General features: G+C 41.2%; 1 protein-coding gene across 1 annotated transcript; it reads right to left on the reverse strand.

Annotated features, from left to right (window-relative positions):
* Positions 1–1,795: 1,795 nt before the first annotated feature.
* LOC121167961 (zona pellucida sperm-binding protein 2-like) lies at positions 1,796–13,825 on the reverse strand. The gene is made up of 18 exons (XM_040997688.1): positions 13,764–13,825; positions 13,589–13,677; positions 12,722–12,805; positions 12,230–12,324; positions 10,523–10,675; positions 9,793–9,834; positions 9,492–9,653; positions 8,673–8,769; positions 8,396–8,577; positions 7,522–7,648; positions 6,189–6,376; positions 6,013–6,104; positions 5,804–5,928; positions 5,454–5,643; positions 3,626–3,761; positions 3,449–3,545; positions 3,022–3,105; positions 1,796–1,979 (listed from the first exon to the last, which is right to left on the reverse strand). Exons 1-18 carry the CDS (start codon positions 13,823–13,825, stop codon positions 1,834–1,836), a joined length of 2,151 nt encoding a protein of 716 aa, XP_040853622.1. The 3' UTR covers positions 1,796–1,833.
* Positions 13,826–15,009: the final 1,184 nt, after the last annotated feature.

Genomic DNA, 15,009 nt, shown 5'->3' on the forward strand with positions numbered 1-15,009 from the left:
TCTAGAAATTAGGATGTGGACATAGGGGGGAGGGAAGATATCATTATTTGGTGTGCCTCACATGGTCAACAATTCATTTCAATAGCCAGTACCTCTGAAGATACCATTAAGAAAGTGTAATGTATAGGGCCCCACTTTGCATGCACTGGGATCCCATATGGGCACTGGTTCCTGTCCCAGCTGCTCCACTTCTCTTATAGCTCCCTGCTTGTGGCCTGGGAAAGCAGTCGAGGACGGCCCAAGGCCTTGGGACCCTGCACCCGTGTGTGAGACCCAGAAGAAACTCCTGACCTTGGGTTGGCTCTGCTCCGACTTTGTGGCCACTTGGGGAGTAAAACAGTGAATAAAATCTGTCCCTTCTCTCTGTATTTATGCCTTTCCAATGAAAATAAAATTTTAAAAGTGTATAATATATAAAAGCTTACATTATGACAAAGTGACTTATAGGAAAGTTTGAACTCAAGACCGTTTTCTTTTTTCACTTTATCATGGGAGTAATGCTTTAAATCCAACAAATGACTGGAGCTTTTGAACATCAACTGAAGGAATTCCAGACCTTATGCAAATGTTTCTTTCCCTGTTCCAGGACTTTACCCAAGTTTAATTCTAACAAAAGGATTCAGAAAGGTATGTTGAAAGAGAGGGGGCAAAAGAAGTCAATATAAAATTAGAGACCTACAGTGCATTGCAAGATGACCAAATGGACATACATCTTCCCTAGTCTCAAGGTTAGGTTTTGGAAAACTCGAGTATAGTATACTAACACAAAATTGAGTTTAAAGTTTAAGTTCAAGTACTAGAGTGTTTCAGATTTCTGTTTTTCACCTCTCCCATGTCTAGAAGCTTAGTCTTTTTTTGCTTACTTTCCCAGATGTTTTCTAGTTGAAATAAGTGAGTTTGTTTCTGCACGGGCTATGTTGAACATGATTGGCTAGAGCTACAAGGCATAGTGGGCATTAATGGTGTGATTATGCCCAACCATAAGTAGGCTGTTCCTTTGAGGGTGCCTGAGGAGGGAGAAATGATCACGTGTAAGAAATGAGTACGTAGCCTTTCAGGCTCAGTTTCAGCTGTTAGAATCTTCATATCAATGTTGTAATTGTAGCCAAGGAAACTGGGACCTTTATACCTCGCCCAACCCACAACAAAAGGACATTGCTGTTCTTTAGTTAGACTGGGTCTACAGGGGAGAATGTGGGTTAGTACTTTTTTTGTGAATGATTAAATCCTTCAAGGAAGTCATTTACTTCTCAGAGCAATTAGAGTTAAGAAATAATTTGAATCAGCATGCCCGATTCCTTGGGAACATCTATTTTCACTTCCTATGAATTTGTGTCAATGATGCGAGATGGCTTACTGCCTGTATCCTATACAGCAGGGTACTTCAGAAAGTTCATGGAAAACAATGAAAATTCTGAGTAAAAAATTCAAAATCCATACAGTTTTAATACATTTAAGTTTTTGAAGTTCCCCTTATATGCATGGTTTAAGTGATTCATACCAAGGTAAATCTCAAATTTCCTGAGCTTTTTCACTATCATTTTATGTGAGTAGAGGAAATAGAGACATTATGTTGACATAAGTGTACCCCCACCCGAGATGTACTATAGCAAAACCTCTCTACTGCTTGAGAGTGTTAGAGAATTCAGCTGTGGTTGTAAGGAGTCAGAGTCAACAAGTAATTGAATTATAAACTTGCCCATTAATGTCCACACAGACCAAAGGCCGCCCAAGAGATAACATATTCACTGTATAGAGAACAGACTGAAAGCAACATTCTTTCAACACCATCTGATCTTGGGCTTAGGTCAACTATTTTATTTGCAAGCACAGTTAGTGATTGAATACCATGGTTCTTCTTTTATGCAGGTAACTGATGCAACCTAGCGTTACCATCACACCTGCTAAGGCTGCCACAATAGCTGTTGCTTTAGAGGCAATGTCTGCAACGAGCCCAAGTTTCTTAGAGTCCCCATCATCTGTAAGTAAACAGACAAGCAAGTCTTAGGTTCATGGTGAAATTTTCAAGGTAAGTTGAAGCCTCATAAAGCTCTGGAGAAGGAGAGGAAATGAAGCTTTAAAGAATTTCTTTGGAAAGTTTCCAATAAGATAGAACCTTGCCCTGAGAGCCAATCTCTTCTCTTCTCATCTCCATGTGCTTTTGTCAGTCTTAGATCAGACAGGCTGGCACCCGTGAATTACTTTGAGCTCCAATTCTGTATGACAACATTCTGGTGCTACAGATACCATTAGCTACCCCTCTCCCCCCACCGAGTGATCTGACAGGTTTTTAGGGATTTAAGACTGTTTAATTTCAAAATTCCAGGCCCAAAGGTAAGGTTATCTGGACTGAGGATATGGAATGGCAAGAGGAACATAATCTGTTAAAAAAAAAATATTTGTTCTAGAATGGTCATGGAAAATGGCCTGAGAAACTAAATTGATTTTGGTGTAAAAAGTTTTTGAAATTATGCATCTTAGAAGCTAATGGAAAATACACATGAGAAAGCTATTTATGAGTTTAAACTTTTTTGTACAAGTTTGACAATAGCAAGTTAAACCATGCACATCCCTGTGATCAATCATAGAAAGTCTATATCCAAGAAATAGTATTTACAGTGGCCAAGATTTAAATAATCTAGTATAGTATTAAGGGCAAGACTATAACTTAGATGTCCGTGAATGAGGACCATAGTTAAGGCAGAGCTATGTAAAATCCCATATGGCTATCAGCAGTGAGGCAAGTCTCTTTGTAAGGGTGTAACATAGTTATAATAGTAGAAAAGCCCATGTACACATCATTAAGATCATACAATCCCACTTATGTTACAAGGGGATTTTTGTAAAGGTACATGAGAGTTTATGTTTAGTCTCTTAGGACTCAGTTTAACCTCTTAGGAAAGAGGCTTTGTCTTGTATTCTGCTTGTTGAGTTATGCTCTGAGAATGTATTACTTACATTAAACATTATCCTCTCAGCATAAAAAGCTAAGTCCAGGGAGTTCTTGCTGTAAATCCATACCTATGAATGAAGAGTCGTCTGGTAACAGGAGAATTGGTCCCGGGAGGCTGACTGTCACTTTCTCCAATTCAGTGTTCCTTGTAGCTGAAAAAGATCGGGTTTGTCTCTGACCCCTGGAACAGGTGCTTGAGAAGCTGTTGAGACTCCCTAGAAGTAGATGTTCCCGCTCCTTCTCACAGGTTTCCCTGCCTTAGAGGAAGGCATGGCTCTCACTGTGAAAAGTAGAATGAGTTCTCCAAGAACTTCCTTGAGAATCTATGTGACTCAGATGTATGTGAGTGAAGCAAACAGGGAGAAGAGAAAGTTCCTCAGACTCTTGGGACTAAGCAGAAAATGAATCATTCCTGTCTCTTTTTAGGCTCTTCCATTTTAAAGGACCGAGGCTTGCTTTGAGTGAGACACGGTATTGGGGATTGGGGATTTTTACCTCGCCTGTATCTAGATGACACGGGGCAAGTCACAGAACACAGAGGAGAGTCAGGAGAGTGTTGATTGCAGACTAAGGCACTGCAGTGGAAATAGACCTGGAGACAGAAGGCTTGAGTCAGGTGGAATCATTCCAACCACATTTAACCTATCTCCGGTGGCTTTCTTAATCACCTACCAGGCTGGACAGCACTTGAGCCTCTGATACAAAGGCAAAGGTCTTCACATCAAACCTCTGATAGTGATAAGGATGGGTCACAGAAGAGCCAACTGGATGAAAGGTAGTTTGATAGTTGTCCAGGTTGTATTCACAACTAGAAGGCACACACCAGCGATGAATCAGTCACATGCATGCATCCTCAGAATCCAATTCAGAATTGACCCCAATACAGTTATGCCTAATCCTTCCAGAACTCTTAGGACTGTGTATACCTTCGACCAATACCTTTGCTATATTTAATACGTTTTCTTTAAAAAGATTTGAAAAGCAAAGTGATGGAGAGCTGGAGAATCAGAGAACCGTAGATCAAGAGTGAGAAAAGGAGACAGCAGGAGACATTTTTCCATATACTGGTTCACTGTCCAGTGAACTCCAGAAACTTCATGTGGGTATTTACAGTTAGATGACAGGAACCCAAATAACTGGGCCACAACCTGCTGACTCCAAGGCACACATTGGCTGGGAGCAAACATGAAACTCAATCCCAAATACTGATATGGGACACAGGCATCACAAGCAGTAACTTCACATTGCTGTGTCAAATGACCACTGCTTCATGGGCCTTAAAATTTTTTTTTCAAACATATTTGAAAGGGAAAGAGACGGGCAGAGGAATGGAAAGATACTTCCCAAATGTTGGGGCTGGACAAGGCCAAAACCAGGAACCTAGAACTTAGTCCTCTAGGCCTTTCCAGTTTTAGTGTTATATGTAGCAGGAGTTCAAGCACTTGACCGTCACCTGCTGCCTCTATGGTGTACAGCAGTGGGAAGGCAGAAGCAGAAGTGGAGCCAGGGCTCAAATCCAATACTCTGATATGGATGGACTGTGTCCCTTGGGGCATCTTAAGATTTCTATACCAGTTCACCTCTTTTGACTTTATACAATAATGATCATGAAATCCTGCGAGGTACATGCTGTTTTACTGCATATTAAAATAAATACCTATTTGCTAGCTGAACTCTAATAGGGACAAGTTTATACACCCTCATAAAAACTGACTTGGCTCTTTCCACCAAGTGTAACAAATGCCTGTGTTTCCCAGGCAGTATGTGTTGGTGACAGCAGAGGTGAAACACATTTTGTAACCTTATTTGTTAGCAGAGGGTTGATGCTGTGAAGAACACAATATGAGGAGCATGCAACCTACAGAATGTAGAATTGTCAGTTCATTTTTGTATAAAATGTTACCATAATACAATGGAATATGTGTATTATGGAAAACCTATGCATGAGTTTCAAGAACCCTTTGACACTACAGGTGGTCATTGGAAGGACAAATGCCTTTTGTATCAATGTGTGTGGCTAACTACAACTTTAGAGAATTGTAGTGCTAAGGTTCTGGAGTCATACCGGTGTACAACTCCCGACTTCACTGCTAAATATTGCTTTGAGCTACCTGTATAAGGAATAAGCTTATTTTCTCGTTTAAGATGGCTAGTGGCTTCCTCACAGAAGTTAACTCATGCTTACAGAGCACAGCACAGTGCTTAGTATACAGTAGGCGTTCAGTAAATGGATAATGACTTGAGAGATTCATTCATTCTCCAGGTGAGTGATCAAGTATTGGAGCCAGTAGTTTCCTGAAGGAGGGTCGCAATGTTAAAGATTCAGACAATTAAGAAAGCAGCATGAATCACTTGATCAGCTCAGGAATCCATGACTAAGAAACTAGCACTAAATCAAGGCCTTTCTGACTTATTGCTGTTTGAGTCCAAGAGAATTCTTTTATCACCATCAAGTTCCAGCGGAATATCTAGGCAACCATACAATATGCAGAGTACCTACCCATCCATAACAATATTCCACTTGGGTAGAGAGGTTGGGTCCATTGAAGATGTTGCCCAGCAGTCGTCCAACACCAGCTTGATGTTGGGGTCATTTCTATTTAGGACTCTCACTTCCATGTAAATTGGTTGGCGGAGGTGTTTCACTATAGGGTATTCATTGACACTGTAAGGCTGTTGGTAGGACAGATCTGAAAGGAAATACAATTTATCCCATATTCAAATAATTGATGTTTGTAACATATGCTTAAATGTCACTGCTTCTCCATTAGTCTGGAAGCATCAGAAAGTATCTGAAGGAAAAGTTTCCAAAAAATATTTAAGCAGCTATCTTAGAATGCAGCATCTCACCTGGATAGGTTTGCAAACTCAAAGCAAGCAGACCTGGTTTCACTGAGGCCACTGGAGGAAGAAGGTGTTTGACATTGGCATTGAGTAGCACATCTTGTCTATTATAGTAGCACTTCACTGTCATTCTGTAAGAGTGTGCACATGAAGAGGTAGTACAAAGAATTCATATTAATAACTGTGTTCATTAAGAAGTAACAAATATGTCACACCTGAATTCACTGTCTCTGGATATTTTGCTTGGAGGAAGATTTTCCCAGAGAGCATGAACTTCGTTTTCATAGATGACTTTCTCATCTTTAAACTTAAAAAGATCAGAAAAATGTATAATTAACAACCAGTTACTTCAAAGATCCAGAGTGACATTCTATCATCCACCAGTACTAACCTTATGTTTTGTTCCACATCCATTCAGGGGTATGTGAAACCTTACCATCCCCTGAGACTGGGCCTTGAAGACAGGTTGGCATGATGAATTTCCTACCCTGAGGGTATCCAAATCGAGAGCTGGTTTGGTTTGGTGGGTGTAGACCTCAAAGTCCATAAATCCATCCTCGGTACAAAATTCACCTGTAACTAGACCACGGTGAAAGGTTTCTAGAGTCAATTTATTTCCCATGTGATATTATCTATCAACCTGGAAGTGTTATGGGGAGGGAAATTTTAATTATTTTTGGCAGGAGACCAGATTTTGTTTTAAGCCTAAGTTTGGAAAGTAGCTTGATTACAAGTTGCAAGGAGGAGTTTCAGCCACAGCAAAGCTGCTATGTGAGAAACCAGGATGATTTTCCTTTCCAAGAGGCAAAAGGCCAAGGACATGGAAAGAAGTGGTGTCTAGGATATGAGCTAGAGGACAAAGCTCTGAAGAAGGACTGTGGTGACCATACCAGACTTAGGGGGCTTAACACCCCTTGTGTTACTAGATCCCTTCTTTCCATACAGGTTGAGCATCCCATCCTCCTACATCAAAGATCTGAAATCCAAAGTCAGAAGTGCTCTGAAATGTTAAGGCTCTTGCTTAAAATTTGATTTTGGAGCATCACACATTTCAGATTTTCAAATGTGAGATGATCAGCTGTCAATGCCTCTGCAAAGAGTTCAAAATTCCGCAAATTAAAAAAAAAAAAACCAACCAAACCAAACATCAAGACAAACACTAACCCACAACACTTTTCAGGATCTGAAATATTTTGGGTTCTAAGAGTTTTGGATGAGGAACTTGCAAATTGCACTAGTAAATTCTCCATAGTTTGAAAAGGAAAAAAAAATGAAGCAAGGGTTCTTATTTTTCTGTTTAATCTGTAACATGTCAGAGTAAACATGATCCCAGGAACCAGAGGCAATGCTACGTATACAGAAGTTACCCATTGTATTCTTTAGGAAATCTGTAGTAACTTGGGACAATTTTAAGCCTTTGATTCTTACTAGAACTGTGAGGCATTCTTCCTGTATGGTGGGCTGAAGCCTCTAATCTATGTCATTCTGATTTATACACTGAACAGTGACTGTGAGAGCTACCATTTTATCTATATCAGACCTTTAGAAATTGTATAGGACTTAGATCCCCGTAATGGCAGCTGGAGTGATGTTTCTTATTTGAGCACTCCCAATTTCTTCAAACCCACAAGCAGTACACTGAAATCGGAACATCTGTGTTTCCCCATCTGCACACAAAAGCCAATGAAGAAAAAGGTAGACAGGGCGATTTAATAAGTCTTCACCTATAGAAACTGGTGAGTCACAAAAGCACTCAGGATTAATCACCGTGGACACTGTATCCCGTTGCAAGTTAAAGGTCAACTTGAGTGAAGATATGTAGAACCGATTGTGGAGGCATTTTCCAGAAAACTAAAATGAGAGAAGAATGTCAATTAGGCTAGTCACAGCCTGTCTGGGGCCCAGAGTCATCACAGGAGGCAGGCAGGAAGTTCACTCAATACCTACAGGGTATACTCCAGACTTCTCTGGTTTCCCTTTAAGCTGAACAAGGGAGAGCCTATCACTTTCCCAGATCAGGATGCTTCCCGAGGCAGGAAATCTATTGCTTTAAACTCATGCCCTGCAGGACTCAGCACTGCATGCTCTTTGTACTAAGCACTAAAGCATGAATTAACAGATCGAATTCCAAGGATCAGTGGAGGACTCCGCCAAGTCTGAGTGGAAAGGAGACATTGCAAAACACACAACCCAATTTAAGATTACTCTCACTGATAGCTGGCAATCACATCAGTCAAAACTGGCCTGTTAAGGACGGCGTGGGATCCTTTTGTTTGGGTCAAGCTGTCCCATTTGTTGTAGAGCATTATGAAAGGTTAGTCATTAGTTATTTGACAAGGAGTTTGGGCTGCCTAATGAACTGAGGGACGAACATGGGCAGATTTCCATTTCTGAAGTCAAAAAGGCTTGGTATTAGAGATTAAGTTTCCGACACTTGAAAATTCACTTATAGAAAATGATCCAATGAGTCCCTCCAAGTGTGACTGTCACACCAGCAACTACTTTATGAGCAAATCACAGGCTATATCACGACCACCCACAGAAACTATGCCTCAAGTCAGGCTTACATAGAGCTGAACGATAGGTAACAGAACCTACTTTTGTTCTGAGTAGAGTTTTGCTGAAATGCAGTCTCAAGCCATTGGTGGCTTCTACATCAATCCCGTTGTGGTGCAGCTGGCTCACTGCAATGTTTCTGTTTTCAATGTTCACAGATGTTAACTTCCCAGGGAACTCTGGTATGGTAAGAGTCATATGCGTAGCATTACAAGACACAGGATCTGGAAGAAATGATTGACAGAAATGTCCATTACTAGTCTTAAGCCCTCAGAACCACGTGTTCCACAACCAAAGTTACAGGTTCCTGGAGCCTCACCTGACAAACAAATGGCCTGTGATGAGAAGGCGATCATCTGTCCAGGGGACACATGCGAAAGCTTCAGAAGGATTAGGTGGAGATGGCTGTCACCTTCCTAAAGGGACAGTATTGTTTTGTTTTTAAGGTATTGGTTTGCTAGACCCTCAAACCATTAAGAATCATCCGAACAAGCATATACTTTAAGTACCAGGAACCACGTTCTCTCAAGTTGAATTTACACATTTTTTTTCCAGCAACTATTCTGAAGGCATTCTAGTCTTAGTGTCATCCCCTGAAACATCTGGAAGGCCAGTGCTGTCTGATGTCTAAGCAGATAAATCTGACCTTATTCTCTAGTGTCAGCAATCAATATTTACAGAACTCGGCAATAGCTTATACTCAATGTGAAGTTCTTAAAGTGGCCAGTGCTAGCACTCTAGAGGCCAGGACTGTCCTAACCACATTAGCATTTAATGCAGTGCCTCACCACTGTTAACATGCTTATATCCATATAAATGTGTGTGTGTGTGTGTGTGTGTGTGTATACATAAACCTAGGAAATCGATAACCAAAATGTAGTGCTTGAATCTGTTCTCCTGTCTGTAGTCTTGAATTCTCAGTACACTGTGAAGTATGAGTACTCCTGAGCCTTATGAATTAAAGTATGGACCATGGCTGATTTGTTCGCCGTTACGTCTTTAACATCTAGTCCTTGGCACAAAGCAGGCATTAAACTCCTTTTTATCATCAGTTAATTGAAAGATACATTCAAGTTCACATTTCAGTTTAAGCATACAGCCCTGTGCCTTGGGATTACATACACATTTTCTCACCTACCACATAGTGAGTGACTCCAGTGGCGTTGAATGGCACGTTGAGGGTCAACCTGTTGTCAGCCAGGATACCAAATCCTTGTCCTAGGGCCTCCTTTAGAGTCAGAGTTTGGGTTCTTGGATCATGACCAATCTCAATCATCCATCCCGTCTGGGATTGGTTCACCTTAAATCAAGAAGTTTGTTTACAGGTCTGGTGCACACTGAAAACAATAAGTAGCTAATAGTCTTAGGAAACTAAAATTCATGTCCCCTTTAATAATGAATTAAGGGCTAATAAAGTTATTTAAAAATTACTTTCATACCATAATGCTATCAAAGTCAGTAGGAATGTGTGGGAAGGAAAGCTGGAAGACAAAAATGAAACATTAAGCGATACATGAATCTTTAATTTTGCAGAGAGTTACTGAAGCATGCCAGCTGCTAGTGTGTGCAGAAAACAAAGCAGCTGCTAAATCGTTCTTGGTACAAGAATCCTGGTTATGCCCTTAGCTCCATTTTTTTTAATGTCTTTGAAGTGGCAGAGGCAGTTGGGAAATCCAAACTCTTCCAGCTGCAAATTGTGCAATCCTTAGATGTGCAATCTTTCACTATGTCCTTAAAAAAGTCAAATGTTATATAAAATAATGTAGTCTCGCTGTTACGATAAAGTAACAGCTAGTGAAGTTTGTTAGACCTAAGCCACATGAAGATGTGACCGGGCTGTGTTGCTCATGCTCTGTTTTAGCATCTAGGATCGGGCCTGGAACATGAGAGATACTCATTTATCAAATGATTACTCATGTGATCATAACTGCAGATTGGACCCTTTTTATTTCTAGTCAGCAAGTGCTAAACACAGCCAACACTTAAACACTACCTTGTAAGTAGGAAAACGCAGCCTCAGTGTGGTTAAAAAAAAAACTTGATCATGGTCACACAGCAAGCAGTGAACACAGAACTGAAATCCTAACCTAGTTCTGAGCATGGAATTGTTGAATACCTTATTTCCCCGTGAAAGAGCCCAGTGAGACGTCATGATCCCTTTTCACTTACAGACATGGAGTCCTCAGTGCAGATTATGGATTTTGAAAATTCAAAGATCTGTTCTACTTGTGTAGCTGGACAGAAGAACCGATACACGACACCCCCACGATTTAGAAGAGAACTACTGTCCAGGACTCTGATGCTCATCTGGTGTCCGCCATGCTGTGTGCAAATGGGAAGAACAGAGCCACTGCTTAGTGGAAAAGCTGACTTCAAATATCATCTGACCCACCTGGGTGGAAAATCCCTTAAAGTTACAGACACAAGTTCTGGAAGATGCCTTATTTCTGTAACAGAAGATTGTATAGATAGTCCTCTGTGATATAGCAAAGATTTACTAATGGTTACACCATCAAAAATACATATCACAGCTTAGTTTTTATCTTTCTTACATTTACCCTGTGTCTGGGTATCACAGTCCATTTGATACGGGTCCTCTACCCAGGTTAGTCAAGCACGTTCATCTACTGAGCCCCTAAATAGCTGCTGTTGTAACAAGTGCTGGAGAAACCCACCTTTGCTATTGTTCCTAACCTTAGGGAACTCGTAGGCAGCAGCCAAACTTAAGACTCAGATAACTTTAGATTATGGGCCACATACAATCCATAGATCCAATGAATTTTTTTAAAAAAATTCTATAATAAAAGTGTTAAATTTAAGAAATCATTCATTGATGAGGACCATTTTAAAAACACACACACAGATTTTAATTATCCCCAAGTTGTAGTTTTCAAATTTTTGGTTTATAAAAAGGCACTTTCCAAGCGCGCTAAAGTGGAAGAGGTCCATTTTAAAACTAGAGAGTAATCACTAAACATCACTAGATCTTTACATAATTTCATTGAAAAAAAAATCATCACAAGTCTGTTTAGAGCAGAGTCAAAGGAAGTAGCTGTACAAAGCTGAGACCATAGACTAGATGCACAAAGGGTTTGGTTTATTTAACCAGCACATTTCCAGGACTCACTCCAGACCTACTATGTCACTTGTTAATTAGAGCTGTATTATCAAATCTTTGTGTTCCCAAGCGATTCTCTGCACCCTAAAGCAGAGAAAACAGGCTAGCTTTGTTGTTCCTGATAACCTTGATTGGCAATACCAGTGCTTGTCAATAAGGAAACCCTTAGGGCTTAGGGACTGTTAACTTTTTAGCACCTGGTTTTATAAACCAGCGATGTTTATTGGCAAGTACCAATATAACCTTCCAGCCCACATAGTAGGTTTAAATCAAAATAGTTTATTTTTGCACATTTGTTTTATCTGGGTACTGTGACAAATCTTCGTCTATAGGGTCATAGTCTTCCATTATCCTGTGGGGATGTCATCTCATTTTTCAAAATGAGAATAGAAATTTAGAAAATACAGTAGTAGAGATGAGGTTAAATGGCTCAAACATTAGATCATCAGGCTATCTCAGCATTGCCGTTTCAGGGCTGATAGCTGCATGTTACAAGGGCTGCCCTGGTCAGTGCAGTATTTGGCAACATCCTTGACTTGTACCCACTAGATACCCATCATGGTCCCCCCATCCTCAGTTTTGATAATGGAGAGTATCTCCAGACATTTCCAAATGTCTTCTGTGGAGGTTAAGATAAATGACACACTTCTGGATGACTTACTGCTTCACTTTCCAGTCTACATTCTTGACTACTAGGTTCACTCCCAGCATCTACTAGATTACCACTTTCCCCAATCATTCTTGAAGCCGCTACTTACCACTGTCTTGGCACAGGCCTCATATGGGGCTGTTAGAGTTGGCCCTTCTGGGTCCATGATATATGAACAGTTCAACAGTTCACCACCTTGGGGGTCTGTAGAAGCCAGAGAAGATCAGAGATGGCTAAGGAGTACGTTCCAGCGGCAGAGTCAGACAAGCTATGCAGTTAAGCCTGCCTGCCTATCAGTCTGTTTCCAAAGCATGCCAATTAATCACTTAATTTTGGACCTAGCAGGTAGATATTACTCAAGCTTTGAGATGCTGGGATACGAAGGCGTAAGTGTCTCAGGAGATTCTGCAACGCCAAGTGTTACAGAAACAAGAGATTTGTTTCTGCCATTCTTGATGGCATCATGCAAACCAGAAATCCCTCCCTCCGTGGCATTGTGGGAGCTGGATGCCAGTTACTCTAGACTTAGTGTACTTTGTGCACCTGACAATGGTTGTCTTGTGCTAATCAAGACTTAGGTGAGACAGTATGAGTTACTTACCTACCACAGATGCAAGCCACGTCTTGGTGCCACCATGGCTGGGAAACTTCACTATTATTTCATTTTCATCACAAGTAACAGTGCCTGGAGAACAAAAGAAACATGCTGGACCTTCTTGAGGTACAGAAGGCAAAAATCACTACAACAGCATGCGGAGAGTCCTGCTTTCCAATAGACATCAGGGAAAGAAGTCAGGCGAGAGACAAAGATTGTTCTTGGAGAGCTCACAAATTGGTGAGACAAGTCAGACAGCTGCAAGGCAGCATACCAACAACTCAGCTTTCAGGCAGGCATGCCTATGGCTTTCTGATGCGCTCCAGGAGGAGCCCTGGCTGAGGGTTAACAAGCATGCCCATGGAAGCCAGGTCAAGAACCTTGATGGTAGAGCTGAAGGAGGTGTGGACCACGATTTTGTGAACGACCGAAGAACTAAAGCTATCTCTAGAGGTTTTTCAAGTTTAAGTGAAAAACCAATACATGTGTTCTCTTTTAGGCCAAATTCTGCTCCCAACTCACTGCTCTGCGACCTCTGGTTCATGTGAAAGTTCTGGAAAAACTCCATGTCTCAGTTGACATCCACCCGAGTCTCCCTGTCATGTTGATGTGAATTTAGAGGTGCTGCTCCCAGAGAATGGGTTTTAGTGCTGTGATTTACTGTTCTGGGGATGCTATCAAACTTGAGGCATGGAGGCCTTGCAATGTAGGGCAGACTTTTAAAGTTCTTTCATTTAATAGGTATAGCAAGTCTGCAGTAGGCAGTGGAAGCAACTTGAACCATTAAGGAAAGTGGTGCATAGAGTCCCTTATTTCTTGGCCATACAACCACAACCTTCTTTCCTATATGTCCCTCTCCACCAAGAGACATACCTGGGAAAGCAGGATTTGCTAACTGAAGAAAATCTGTTGAGTTCACTGATATCACAAGAGTGAAAAAGACAGAAAGACACCGGCTGACGCTGAAAGAGAATAGAGGCAAGAGTTAAGGGAAAATGGACTCACTAAAACAAAGCCATGGCAGCCCTCCGCTTTCAGGATTACTCACCTGAAGCCTGCACTGAACCAGCTTGAGAGACTCCCAGAGCCTCCCATTTGCCGGTACGCCATGACGAAAAGAACGAATCAGCTAGGCACATGGTCTGCTGCTCTTGTGCTTTTATAACAGGAAGCAGGTTCTGGCCCTGCCCGCTTCTATTTGAACCACGTGAATCTCCAACCACCCTCCCAGCTGAGCGTGAGGGAGTTAGGGAGGAAGCGGCATTTTCCCTTCCTGACATACATCTGCCCTGGGTATTCTTCCAGTTGCTCTCTGGGCCAAGGATGAAACCCGAATTCCCTGAATTTTGCTCCAGGTGATTTGATATTTTCCCCCCATAGCTTTGAGAGAAATTGGGATCTTTGGGGCCACATATTTACACCTCCAACACATGTCTAATGAGGATGGTAAGGCTTATGAGATAAGAACGTGTCTTTTTCATGTCAGCAGATCTTTCCTGTAAGTAACCTCTAATTTTCTGGCCGTCATGAAAATCTCCCATATCCAGTGAATTCAGAAACACTTTTTTTTTTTAAAATAGAGGAAGCATCATTTACCTAAAATGTAAAAGTTTTAAATTTGATACAAAAAGTGCAATTACAGAGGAACAGTATAAGCCATAATCTTGCCACTGCTAATATTCAGGCCTGTAAATTTTATAGTCTTTTTTTTCTAGAAAATGTCACATACAATTTTTTTTAAAAAGATTAATTTTCTTTTATTTGAAAGATTTATAGAGAGAAAGAGAACCTTTCATCTGCTGGTTCATTCCCCAAGTGGCCACAATGGCCAGAGTTGAACCAATGCAAACCCAGGAGCTTCCTTCAGGTCCCCCAAGGACTTGAGCCATCCTTCACTATGTACAATAATATAAGGAACACACTTGTAACAGTTCTCTGGTTAACCCTCAGCATAAATTCTGGAAAGTAGAGTCCCAAAAAGTAGGCCAAAAGGGAATGATTCGAAACAAGAAGGTCATGTTATGCAGCCTGAGCTTTGACGAGCGTCAGGGCCAAATCGGGAGCTTTGATTTCCTGAGACTGGATCATCTCACCACCTGTCATTGTTCTTTGAGACACAGATATCTGTGAGGCCCATGTCCCGTAACTGATGAGAATGATGCCCAAACTGAACAAGAAGCAGGGTGGCACTTGTAATCGCTGATTTATGTATCTACAGCTAATGTGTTCCTCGAGTCGTTCCCATTCTGTTACAGGTGTCTGAAATGCCACCATAGGTTAGCGTTCCTGACTTT

Source organism: Ochotona curzoniae, unplaced genomic scaffold (genome assembly GCF_017591425.1).
Source record: "Ochotona curzoniae isolate NIBS_2020 unplaced genomic scaffold, NIBS_Ocur_1.0 patch435, whole genome shotgun sequence".
Lineage (NCBI taxonomy): Eukaryota > Metazoa > Chordata > Mammalia > Lagomorpha > Ochotonidae > Ochotona > Ochotona curzoniae.

Excerpts from the sequence above, each read along its gene's own strand:
- LOC121167961 (XM_040997688.1), bottom strand. The coding sequence starts at position 13,825 with ATGGCGTACCGGCAAATGGGAGGCTCTGGGAGTCTCTCAAGCTGGTTC. Across the intron at positions 13,678-13,763 it reads TGGTTCAGTGCAGGCTTCAG|CGTCAGCCGGTGTCTTTCTG; the intron begins GTGAGTAATCCT and ends ATTCTCTTTCAG. Across the intron at positions 12,325-12,721 it reads GTGGCTTGCATCTGTGGTAG|ACCCCCAAGGTGGTGAACTG; the intron begins GTAAGTAACTCA and ends TGGCTTCTACAG.